Source organism: Leptosomus discolor, chromosome 14, assembly GCF_034619465.1.
Source record: "Leptosomus discolor isolate bLepDis1 chromosome 14, bLepDis1.hap2, whole genome shotgun sequence".
Taxonomy (NCBI): Eukaryota; Metazoa; Chordata; class Aves; order Leptosomiformes; family Leptosomidae; genus Leptosomus; species Leptosomus discolor.
The window spans coordinates 6642342-6655123 of NC_141404.1; the positions used below are offsets into that span (position 1 = coordinate 6642342).

The window sequence follows — 12782 nt, forward strand, 5'->3', positions numbered from 1 at the left end:
TAAAGCAAAAGCAGAAGGAGCTACTTGGAGCTTCCTCAGCATGTGCCGAAAGTCTCCTCCATTGGGGAATTTTCTGCTAACAGGTTCCTACGGCTTGTACTTGTGTTTCCTTCACTAGGCGAGACTTGGCTGAGCAGTCAGTCCCACTGATGCCAACGTTGGGTCTGTGTCAGTAATGCTCAGGACAGTATGGTGAGGACAGGCAGGTCATGGAGCTGTACACACCCCCTGCCCCCCAAGTAGAACAGGGCGCTAAGCTGCAGGGCTTTACTGAAGAACCCCAAGGACTGGGTTAGGCTGTGGAAACTCAGCAACCAAGAGCCCAGGACCCTAATCAAGGCACTAAGCAGGTGCCCGGCAAGTTTTTTGGGTTGGGGACTGTCACCCACTGCATTTCTTTTCTGCACTGATGCTCCCAAGACGGATGTGATCTGAATGTGCCAAGACATGAAGTTTAAAGTTCCTCAGGGATATAGGCTCACCTGAATCCTCCCCACCTGGACATGATCAAGCTCTATGGGAGAAACAAGCTCTCCTGCCTGCAGGCCCCTGGAAGGTGGGGGCACAGCCAGTGCACGCCGGCAGGTCAGCACACACCAGTCAGGTGCAACCACCACTGTGACGCTCTTGTCTCTCCCAGTGCCAACAAACGACTGTGACAGCAGGGACAGGAGGCCAGGACCCCCCTGAGGAGAGCTGTACCCAGTGGGAGACAGCACCATGGCTCTTGTGCCCTCGGCTGTAAGGGGAACCAGATTTCTGTGGGAGACACAGAGGGCTCTCACAGACGAGTGGTCCTGCTGGGAGGGTGCTCCATGGGACAGGACAGTGGCAGCACCTCCTCCCTCAGCTGGGCCTTACAGCAGGGAGGCCTGCCCAGGTATTTAGGGACAAAAAAAAAAAAAAAAAAAAAGAAAAAAGAAAGCTCAGTGGGGAGATTTTAGCGATAGGGCTGCCCGGAGCCCAAGGCGTGCCAGGTGAGCAAGGTCCTGCAGAAGCTGCTTGGCCGCAGCGGTGACCCCGCCGTGCGGGTTAGCAGTGACATGGTGCCACCTCGTGGCACGCGGCTCCGAGTGTCACGCGTCCTTGTCCTTGTGGGATGGACATCTTTGCAAGGGGAGCATCATCCTGAGGGTGCTCCACCACCTCCCAGGGCTGTCTGGTGCCTCCAAGGACGTGGCTGCATCGTGGGCTCCTAAATGCTACCAGTAAGTGGGTGGTTGGGACCGATGGGTGAGGGACCACTCTCTGGAAAACAAGGGAAATAGCTAAAACTCTTGTCCTACCCCCTAGTCTGAGTAGCAGCTGCAAAGCAGGGTATGACCCAAACCATGTTGTCCATTCGGAGATGATTTCTTTAGGGCCGTCTGTCTGCTATGGGATCCACACATTAAGGGGGTCTCCCCTGCTCAGCTATTCCCTTCCCCTCGATCTATTCTCTTCCTTCTGGCTCCCAAGCTCTACCAGTGCTCCCCTGACCACCCTCCCCTGCTAACCCGCAGGAGACCCATACATCCACAGCAGAAATGGGTCTGGTCCCCTTCCGTACCTACAGCATAAACTGAACGCCACTTACAGGGGTTCAGGTTTATTTCCTAGTGCTACAAAATAGGAAAGAAGGTTGGCTCCATTTATCTACATAAAGAAGGAAAAATAAAGACAATGCTGAGGTTTGGCACTGCTGTTAAATCATCATCAGTTGAAGTACTTAAGGATAGAGCCTCAGTTTTAAGTGAAATGCTTTAATTTGAAACCAGCAATGCAATGAATGAGGAGGATTTGGGGTCTAACTTCCCTTGCTATTGATGGCATCATGGTAGTGCCTAGGAAGTCTGGGGCTCAGTAGTCAAGGAGTGGGTTGTCTTGTGCCATTTGCAGTATGGACTCAACAAAAAGACAGTTGTTATCCCGAGGATGTCTGCTGTGAAGACCCCTAATCTGTTTTCTGCTAGGTATTGGCAGCTGACATTGTAAGACATTAGTGCTTGATCTGTGACCAGAAATCACCTGATAAGGGATTTATTTTCCCACTCCTATTAGAAAGGCCATTGCAACATTTTGCACCCTTTGAGACAGCCTTTTTGGAGCTACATGCCCTCTGCACCTGTCCTGCTGCCAGCTCGGCTGCTATCAATGTTCTTTCCTTTTGGGTTGTGAGATTCCCAAACAGCAGAGCAAATGGCCCGATTCAGCTGATTTTTTTGTTCCTCCTACACAGCACATAGTGACACTGAAGAAGGAAAAGCCTCTTCTTTCTAAAAGGATGCCTGGATGCTCTAAAAGGGCATTGGAGACACAGCAGGTGTCAGAGGCAGTGGGAGATATGGTGGGTTTTACCTGTAAAACACCAAATTTGAGGTTTCCCCTTGAGGGTCAAGAGCTGGGGATTAGGAGCACTTGGTCTCTAATTGAAGATCAGTCTACAAAGCAAAGGTTGTTGTTTGGGTTTTTTTTTTTTTAATATAACCTGAGGAGAGAATTTAACATTCTCGTACAAGTATATATCACCAAAAATTAACCATCAGAGGAAGCCCTTTCCAGTTCACTTTGTCATTTAGGAAGGGGGTTTTAAACAAGAGAATCTTCTATTGAAGAAGTGAGCTCATGCTGGGATAACGGTATCTGTGTAAATCTGGCAGCATAACAGTGGCTGTGGCAACGAGCCTTTAGGCACTCAGCAAGGATTTGCCAAGGAGCCTAAGGGCTGATAAACACTTGAAACTCAATGGGATTTAGGTGCCTAAATGCATTAGGCTGCCTGGAAAAACCCGGCCTTTGAAGTTAAAGTAGGCACTAACAAAAAATTGCTAAAAAAAATTTAAATAATAAAAGTCAGGTTAATGACACTGTGAGGGCAGTGGGCGCTCTCAGTTTTGCACCTGAAACAAGACAGCGGGAGGTGGCCACTGAAGGCAACCAAGAGGCACCACCAGCATGAGGGTTCAGAAGAACTCTGTCCCTGATGTCTCCTGCCCCACCAGGAATTGCAGGATGGCCCCTCCAAACCACTTCCACTTCTGATGAGTGTCTGCTTGTGTGGGAATGATCCGAGGCACTTGGCTGGGGACATCTACCTTATGAAAGTGTATGAGGAAAACATTAAAAATGCCTTTTTTTGTTTGTTTGAGAAGAATCTTAGAACAATAAAAGTTGTAGAACTCATCTTCATTATTTCTCTTTAAAGTTACTTATGAATTGAGAATGGCTCTGCTCATATTTCTCTTTTATTTGCTATCTCCCCAGGCTAAAGTGTTGTCTATTTATCTTACAGATTAGGTTACTTTTTATGGGGTTCCTGCTATTATATTTCACCTCTAACTTTGTTAGTTTGTGTTTGATATTAAATTATGTTGAATAAAATGGGCAGCTCAAGGACATTTTTCAGCTCCATCCTGAAATGAGATTCTTAATTCTGTTTCTGGGTCTGCCCCTGTAGCCCAGCCCGCAGGGACAGGATTGGGTATGTAAGAAGGGTGGCAGAGGAGTGTGTCAACCACAGGCTTTGCAGGGTGAAGCTGCAGGAGAATCGTGCGTGTAAAACTAGTTGGTTCATGTACAGTGATTTTGGAGGCATCTCTTTAGAAATGGGTTCTAATAATATTGACATCATCACAAGATAAGATCCAGGACTAGTTAAATCACAGCCTTGTAACTCAGTGCTCCTTTGGGGATTAGAAGAAGTCGCTGAGCTGTCACTCTAAAGCTGATCATGGGCTCGTTTAACTATGTCATCCCATAAGACAGCCCTTTCAATTATGTCAACCTGTCTGCTCTCCCTAGACTCTAATTTTAGAGCAGCAGTAGCTAATATTCTTGGAAAACTGATCCGCCTCCACAGATCTCTCCTCTCTGTCTGCTGCTGTTAACGGAGTATCCTGTGGGGAGATCGGACTGCTTTACTTCCCCTCCTGTAATAAACCTAATAAAAATAGGTACCATTAGGTTCCTTTGAGTGTGGTCTCTTTAAGACACTTATCTGAGCTATGTAATGGAGATGTCACTTCTCCTCCACAGAGGGATCAGGCAGCACCACAGGGTCAATGCAATAAAAATAAAATTCAGTTTTAAGAGCCTGGTACAAAATTATGAGCCAAAAAGCAGGACGATGGGATTGGAGTTCAGAGACCTGAAAGAGTCAAATGTGAGCTGGAGTCACCCAAATGTTAATGCTGCAGCGGTGGCTCTGCAGCTGAAGCAGCAAGCAGGATGCTCCCGGCTGATGTGGGAGGACTGCATGTGATGGGGTGGCCCTGGGGACCTGGGGGACAACGGTCTTGTCCATGTCTTCTGTATGGTGCTGGGAGGAGTTTGGGGCACACAAGGCAGAGAGAAGGTGGATGGAGACGTCTGTCTTGGCCATGGCATCTCTGTGCTGTGCTGCCAGTTGTAACACACCCTGGTGAGTAGGGAACAGACCCTGCCCCAAGAGATAGGATGGAGCCAGCCACGTCCCTGGCTCCCCATCCGTACTGTGTCCATAGCCAGCAGCGATGTGGGACAGTCATCCCTCTGCCATCCCATGAATGTCCTCCTGCCCTCGCAGGTTGGCAGCACGGGAGGAAACGAAAGCGCCCTTGGGCTGTTCTATTTGGGTTTTCCATCGTGTCAGCCATGGCATTGAAAGCAGCAAGGACTTTCTCCAGCCATGCAATTAGAGCTGCCATGACAGAGGGACAGGGAAGGTCTTCAAAGACCTCCTCTCTCTCTTCTGGGCACCACAACAGTCCCTTCAGCTGGGTCAAGTTTCCCTTGGCCATTGCTCCTCCATGCTTGACCTCTGCCAGGCTGGAGTGGCCATACTGGAGGACAGTGGTGTGCAGGTCTGAGGCTGTCGGAAGATTTTCTGTTTTCTGCAAAGCAATTCTAGCCTTCTCCAAAATAATGACTCCTGGGGGCCCTGTTTGAAGGAGCAAACATCCGTGAAGCTGAGGAAGGCTGTGATCCTCTTCAGAGGTGTTTTATTCCCCCTTCAGGACACAGTGGGGGTCCTAAGGCAGACCATGCTGGTGAGGAGGGGTGGATGGTGGCGTTTAATCCCCCGCAGAGCCACCAAGAGGCAATCCCAGGTCCTGTGGGAGAGGAAGGGGAGGACAAAGAGCAGAACCACAGGACAAAGGAAAAAGCAATAGCCCTTCTCTCCTAAAAACCTAGAAAAGGAGTAAAAGAGATGGAAGGGAAAAGAGGATGCAGAGAGACCGTGCAGAGACAAGGGAGGGAGGTGACTCCCATCCATCCCACCCATCCTACCACTCTGGTGCCAAAGGCCAGGCCTTCCCTTTCCAGATCAGGTTATATAAAACCAACATGCCGCAGGCTGCCAGGGAATGGTACCTCCCCCAGACTCCAGCAAGTTAGTTACATGTAGCTTTCCTTTCATAAATCCATGTTGGCTGCCCCTAATCAAATTCTGCTTCTCAAGCAATTTCCCTTGCTAATTCCTCCTGAATCAGTTCTAACCCACCTATCCCTCTTGTCGCTAAGCTAGCCAGCCTCTAATCACACGCTGCACTGTGTGATCCTTTCCCGAGTAATACAGGGTTCGGCACTTTCTTCCGATTCTCAGCAGCCTAACCTGTCAGGAACAACCTTCTAAAAATATCGCTAAAGACCTCAGCTAATTTCTAATCCTCGTTTCTATTAAGATGGCTGCCTGTACTATGTGGGTTTCTAGACTTGGGATTTACAGTCTTCCTTAAGAGCATCTAATCTGCACAGAGCCATTTCTGTTGTTATCCATATGCAAACTCCTCCCTTCCCCACCATAAAACATGATCCCTTTGGCAGCAGCTCTCCAGTCTGCAGGGCAGCATCAGCCATCCAGCAGAGACACCAGCCTCTTCCTCTCTGCTTTTTGGCAAGCCTTCCTGAAGAGATCACTGGGGTCCCACTCCTCTTGGGCGCTGGGTAGGTGCTTTGTATGAAAAAAAACAGCCTGCGAGCTCAGCAGGGCATGTGATTTTCTTGGCACTTCTCAAGTTCTTGAGTGTTGTATAAATAGTATAATGCAGCTGATGTACAGATGCGTAATAGAGCAAAGGTCTTGAAGTACCTTGTGTAACTGGACTTTCTATTACTGTTTGTATTTGGATATTTTTTCTTGTTTCTTCTTTCTTTTTAATACCCCCCCATTCCCAACTGTCAAATCCAACCAGGCCAGAAGAACAAGCAAAGTGGGGGAGAGTTCCATTCTCTGGCTGCCTCCCACCGCCCCGGCAGACACCAGGTAGCTGGCTCAGCTGTCAAGGGAAATCCTTTTAATCACATCCATTGACCAAAGGAACCTGCTGGAAGATGCTGCATGACTATATTGTCAAGTACCAGGCACGTTTGTGTGCTAAAAGGAGCACTGACTGCTAAAGCTCTCCCTGGGCTTGAGACCACCAGTGTTTGCATCAAACGTGCCTCAAGAGGCAGGGTCTGCTGGCAGGGAGAAGGGCAGCCATGGCCCGTGGATGGGACCATCAGCAGATGAACAGCGCGACATCTGATGGAAACACTCATCACCGCTGCAGAACACTCTTCTCGGACACAGCCGGCCAAGGACGGCTCTAACTTACACATCCAAAGGTGCGTCAGCCTGGTTCCTTCTGCTGGTTATGCAGACACGGTGAGAAGAAACTATGTAAATCAAAGGACAATGCTGCTTTGAGGGCAGATGGCCAGGGCAACTTTTACACTAGAAACTTGAAGCTGTCTTCATAATGAGAGCAGTGAGGTTGTGGGACAGCCTTCTGATGGGAATAAACTGCTTTTAACACTGGGTTTGGTTTGTGTATGAAGGGAATTACATGAAGTAGTTATAAGTTTAATAGAAGCTTGAATTGAATGATCCAGAAGGTCTCTTCTCACATCAGTCTCCAAAGTTTATGTGTCTGTAGCCATATTGGGCAGAGGGGCAGGACTCGGTCCACTTGGCACTGCCTTTCACACTGCTCCCAGACCTAAGCTGGTATCTCCCCATGGGGCTACGTCACACGCCCAGGGTGTCCCCAGGGCAGATTGTGGGTGCCCCCAGCATGGACGTGGCATGGCTCTCCAAGAGGACCCCATGCAGCAAGTGCCACAGCAGAAAAGATTAAATCAGTTTGCCCTTCGCAAACTAAGAACCTGCAATGCTCTGTCTGCGCGGTTGCTCTTTGGAGGACAGGCTTTAAATGAGGACCTTCAGTAATTTTATGGGTCCAGGAGGGAAAATTAATATGCATGGGAAGGCCTGGGAAGAGCATCTGGCTGATGACACGATATCACTTAATCCAGCAGGACTGTGCTGTCGGGAAGACCCTAACGCCGGTGTGGCTGGCTCTAAGCTGGCACACAGAGCGGGAGTCACGCGAAAGCTGCATTGTCGGGTGACGTGGAAGACGGATGAGTGGCACATGCCATTCCCAGGCTTTGACAGCACCAATTGGCCTTTGCAGTCAGTCACCACCTGCCTCCCTAAAGCTCCTCTTCAATCTCATAGCTCCACTCTGCATCCGAGTCATGTACTACATGAGAAAATCAGGTGTTTTCTGGGGAGAGCAGAGGCAGAACAACATTTTGTCATTTCTCAATCCCGTAAGAAATGTCATTAAATCAATAGTCCTCACCTCCTTTGTGTGAAGCCAGTATTGTTACACACATTCAAACATCAACATTTCTAAACTACACCTTAATCTTGAGGTGCCTAGTTAAAGTGAGTTAAGTGTTTAAAGTGTTAAAGTAAAACAGAGACCAACTAGGGAACTTTTTATCGTTGACTTCTGCAAACCCACAGCTGCAGCTGAGGCTTGTCCACCCAAACCAGTTAGCACAGTCCACTCAGACCAGTTACGGTACACTGAGGCTTGTCCACCCAGACCAGTTGGCATATGCCGAAGTCCTGCAGCAGGTCCCTAAGCACCCGCCTGCTGTGACGAGAACACACTCTCTCACCGAGCTCTCTGGATTTATTCTAAAGTTTGGAAGTAACATGAGTGAGGCATCGCAATCCAAAGGGATGGTGCAGTGGCCTAAGCCCTGATGAAGAAATGAAAGGAAAAAGGAAGAGGCAAAGCGCTGAGTCACTCCAGTGTCCTCTGGAGCAAACCAGTCCGACATGGGCTTTTCCAGGGCACTCTCCCACATGTCCTTATTTGGGACACCTGTCCCACGGCCAGGACAGCCCTGCATTCTCATCCCTTTAAATGCCTACACAACAGCAACAGGACTGCTTCTGACATGAGGACCTGATCCCCTGGGGAAGGTGGAGAGGCCTCTTGTCTCGATCACCACCCCCTCTCTTACCCCCACCCTGAACGCATCTCCATGCCCTTCCCCACTCCTGGTTGCCTTTCCTTCCTGTTCCCCCACCCGCTTCCCCACCCCTAACTCCATCCCCATCCCTGTCTCCATCTCCATCTCCATCTCCATCACGTCCATCCCAACCACGCCACCCGCATTCCCCGGCCCCCCTCTCAGATCTGCCTCGTCACGGCCCCGCCCCCGGCGCATGACTCAGCACATCCCCCGGCTGCCGATTGGCCGCCCGCCTAGCACATGCGGCCGCCGGCGACGGAGAACGGGGGGCGCCATTGGCTCGGCTCGCCGTGACGTCATCCGCGGTGGCCGGGGCGGGCGGGCGCATGACTCAGCACGTGGGCGCGGGCCCGGGCTGGGTCCGCAGAGGCGCATAAAAAGGCGGCGGCGGCGCCGGAGGCGCCGTAGCGATCGTGTCCCCGGCGGAGGGTCCCGCTGTCGTGCCGGCATGGAGCTCCCGGGACTGGGCGAGCACTGCGCGGAGCGCACCTGCAAGCGGCTGGGTGAGGAGCGGCCCCGGGGCGCGGCTGAGGGCTCTGGTGCTCTCCGCGGGGAGCGGCTCCCCGGGGGCCTAGCTGCCCCCCAGCAGCACCCGTCCGGGTGGCACCTGTAGGGGGTGGGTAGCTTGTGTACCGGGGGGGCCCAAATCCTGTCCGCGGAGCCGGAACGAGGGTGCTCGGGTTAGTAGCAGGCACCAGTGCTGCTTCTGTGATCCCCTTATCAGGCCTAGTAAAGGGCGGGAGTCGGGCCCCGTGTGGTTTTTCCTCTCGTGTGCTGATAAACTGTCAAGGGATGTTTTTGTGAAGGTTAAAAAGATTTTTGAGTCTGGGCTTCATATTTGTGCATGAATTGCTGTTTTGTGTCTAGTGCCTCACTAAAGCTTCTGCATTCAAGGCACTCCCGAGGTGTTTAGGGCTTGTGCTAGTCTAACACTGGATAAGAAGAGGGAACACTTACTGCTGTCTTACTTCTCTAGTTTGAATATTTATGAAGAATGATGCACTTTCTCTAGAGATAACTGGATTGTGACTAGACAAAAGTTACTTGCTTTAGAATTTATTTGTGAGTGCTCTTACAGCTGTTAGCTCTGCTCCATGATTTTTTTACTCTTCTCCCAGATTTCCTTCCTCTGAAGTGTGATGCGTGTGGGGCAGTCTTCTGTAAAGATCACATTCGCTACGATGACCACAAGTGTAGCTCTGCCTACAAGAAAGTAAGTTCCTCTATGTGAGTCAGTAATTTGCAGGACAGAATTGCTAAATCACATATAAAGGCTGCTCTGAGACTTGACTTGTGGTTTTGATAGAGGCAGATGGGAGAACCACAAAGTGCAAGTTAATGCCCCAGTTGAGTTTCAAATATACACAAATATAACATTTCAGGGGGCAGTACTGCTTGATTCTAGTTTCTTTCACAGATACTGCATCTTCCCAGAGTGCTTTATATTTTGAGTAATATATTGCGGCCTAAATCTTTCTACAGCCCTAGTCCCTCAAGTTGAAGGACAGCAAGCATAGAGGAAGAAATAGAGTAAGTGGGGCTGAACTTTGGTCTCTGGCCCATATGTGGGCTTTGAAGTGTTGAAAGGCTGTAATTCCAGAAAGCCTAGAAGCATATTTAAAGTCGACTTACCAAATGTTGCTACAAATTGATTTGGCAAAGCATGTCTGACTTTTTTGGATAATGACTTGCAGTTGCCTTGTGAAGTGTATCTTTGAAAGCATTAATAAATTAGTAGAACATAAACCACTTGTGAATACACTTCTGTCACCCTTAGGTAAGAGAAGGGGAAGGACAGAAAAATAGTTGAGTTGAACTTCTAATCTGTATTGTGTATTCTTAGAATGTGCAGGTTCCAGTGTGTCCACTCTGCAATACACCTGTCCCAGTACAGAAGGGGGAAATACCAGATGCTGTGGTTGGAGCCCACATGGATAAGGACTGCAAATACAATCCAGCACAGCAAAAGCAGAGGGTAAGGAAACTGCTGCTGAAGTCTAAACTGACTACCTAGTGCTTGTGAACTTGCATCTTCTGACAGCAGAATGTGTAGAAGCTTGCTCTGCTTCATCTTAATTCTAAGGGCACTTGAGCATTTGTGCTTCAGCTGTTACTTGGGAAGCTGATGACAGAAAGCAAGCAAGCATTGCTGACGTCATGTCCTCTGGTGTTTAGATCTTCACAAACAAGTGCTTAAAGCCAGGCTGCAAGAGGAAAGAGATGATGAAGGTAGTTTGTGAGCAGTGCGGTGGCAACTTCTGCATAAAACATCGGCATCCTCTGGATCACGACTGTAAAGGGAGCAGCCACCCCACCTCCAAGGCAGGGTAAGCTGAATTTATGATGCTTTGAGCTCAAGTTGAATTTTCAGAGCTGCTATCAGGGGGTTGGTGGGGAGTTGAGACAGAGGGAATTCTGTGAATGACTGGTCATGTCAATAAAATACCCAGTATTTCCTCTCTGTATCTTGGGCTTAATTTCTGAAAGTCTGTGAGACAAGATAAAAGCTTGTCACATGCTTTCCTAACGTTCTTCCAAGCTTACCGGTGTCAGTCTCTCCTAGTTGAGAATGGGCACTGGCCAGCTCAAGTATCCTTTGGGGTCTGAACCTAAATACTAGAATACTAAAGTTCTGCCCAGCACATTGAAGTGACCAAGAACAATCAATACCCTGCCAAGCTAAGTTTAAACTTAGTTTTAATGAAAATCTGTCTCTTGCAGGCAGATGTACCTTCATTGTTCTGTGCAATAGGACTGTAAGACTTGTGTGACAGATGCAGATAACTAAACCAGGTGGGAGAGTGAAACTACTGGCAGTGTGTGTAAGGTGCTGAGCCTGGTTGTATTTCTTTGTAGGTATGCTGCCCTGATGAGAGCCTCTCAAGCTGCCTTCAAGTCAATGGGAGCAATTGGAGTGCCATCTAATGGGAGTCTTCAGCACAACAGGTACAAGCTTGGAAGGAGAAAAGATAAACATAGTTTAAAAATAGTCGTGTCAACATGGTGTAGGAGTGCCACTGTCGTACCTTGAACTACTCTAGAGTTGGTAGTTCACCTTTAATTGGTGTTGGGAATGCAGTAGAGGGGTTCTAGCACCACTAAATCTTTACTTCTCTGTACTGGAGTGATTAAAACAGCTACACGGACATCAAATTGCAACAGCAGGTTGGTCTCCTGCCAGCTCAGTGTCAGGCTTGGTCAAGTTCTGGAAAAATGGTGTGTCATCAGAATGCTGAGGAAAGCATAGCAAGCATCTAAATAGCCCAAGCCTGCCCCTGTGTGTTGTATCTCCTTGTGACTGAAAGATTTAGTCGTGTGACTCTTACAATGCATTCTTATGTCTTTCAGATGCAGATAGTAGAGGCTCTTCACATCTGGATCAAACCTCTGTCTATGTTAAAGTTAATCTTGTTTATAGCTTTTGATTTTTCTATGCAATTAACTTATTTTTGTATCATAATGGTTTATGTAATCAATAAACTTTCCAAGCCAGCTTTATTTGTTCCTATATTTGGAATAAGAGCTTTAATACTCTGAAAAATACTTGGTGGAGGAAATGGGGGAATGGTGGTAGGAAGATGACTAAAATTAGTATGAAACACAGCCAGCTTTGCTTAGGTCATGCTAAGTCTGAACTATGAGTCTCCTAAAATGAAAGTCTGAAACACAAACTGCTGTCATATGTCTCAGTCCTTTTGGAATTGATCTGGCACACAGTGCAGCATTCTGCTTGACAAACAACATATGTCAACATACGAAGCAAGGTTTATATAAGCTGCCTCTTGGTTTCTGAATGTCATTGGAAGTACTTGATTTATAAAGCAATACCTTTTTTTTTTTCTAGGCCCACCCTAAGCAATTCACTGAAGGCTAGTGCTCAGAGGCATGCACAGTATAATTCTTCCTAATTTACTGCCCCTGGATTTGCATGGGTATTTCTCACAGTTGGGGGAAGGGGGACAGAGACAGTAACATTAACTGCTTGTATCTCATGCCAAAATACAGCATTGTCTAGGAGGCTGCTCTTGCTGCCTTCCTGAAAAGCTTAAATCAGTGAAGACATAATAGATATGTTCCATCTATTATCTTGATCAGCTATCTTGGCTCTTTAAAACTGCATGAACATCCAGCTGCTTAGCTTGAGGCCTGAAATATTATAGGTTGATGAAATGGAAATGTGCTGTTAATGAACAATGCTAATTCCCCAGCTGGGATCTAAGTAGACCTCTCATACAACTAATTGTGAGAAAAATGCCAAGGCTTACTGATGATGTCAGGGGGTCAAGACCTCAATTTCATGTGTCATTGGAGCCATTCATCTGCACACAGGCTGGTAGGCTGGAGTGTTGGCTTAGGACTAACTGAAGGGTAATTGCAGCCCCTGGAATCACCTGCAGCTATGAGTGCCCAGCACTGTTCTGCTGAGGTGGGAGGATGAACCGTTTGCACAGCAGAGGATGTGTGTTCCTTGACCTGGGAAAAACAACCTTCGATAACACTGTAAG

General features: G+C 48.3%; 1 protein-coding gene across 2 annotated transcripts; it reads left to right on the forward strand.

The window, feature by feature from the left end:
* The first annotated feature begins 8674 nt into the window (after positions 1 to 8674).
* Positions 8675 to 11770, forward strand: ZFAND2A (zinc finger AN1-type containing 2A). Of its 2 annotated transcripts, XM_086473005.1 has the most exons (6): positions 8675 to 8780; positions 9396 to 9490; positions 10121 to 10252; positions 10453 to 10604; positions 11134 to 11223; positions 11626 to 11770. In XM_086473005.1, the coding sequence occupies exons 1-6, from the start codon at positions 8726 to 8728 to the stop codon at positions 11633 to 11635; spliced, it is 534 nt and encodes a 177-aa protein (XP_086329131.1). In that variant the 5' UTR covers positions 8675 to 8725; the 3' UTR covers positions 11636 to 11770. The 2 variants fall into 2 exon arrangements, with proteins under 2 accessions (XP_086329131.1, XP_086329132.1); XM_086473006.1 differs by lacking the exons at positions 11134 to 11223; positions 11626 to 11770 and having other exon boundaries at positions 10453 to 10608.
* The last annotated feature ends 1012 nt before the right edge of the window (positions 11771 to 12782 follow it).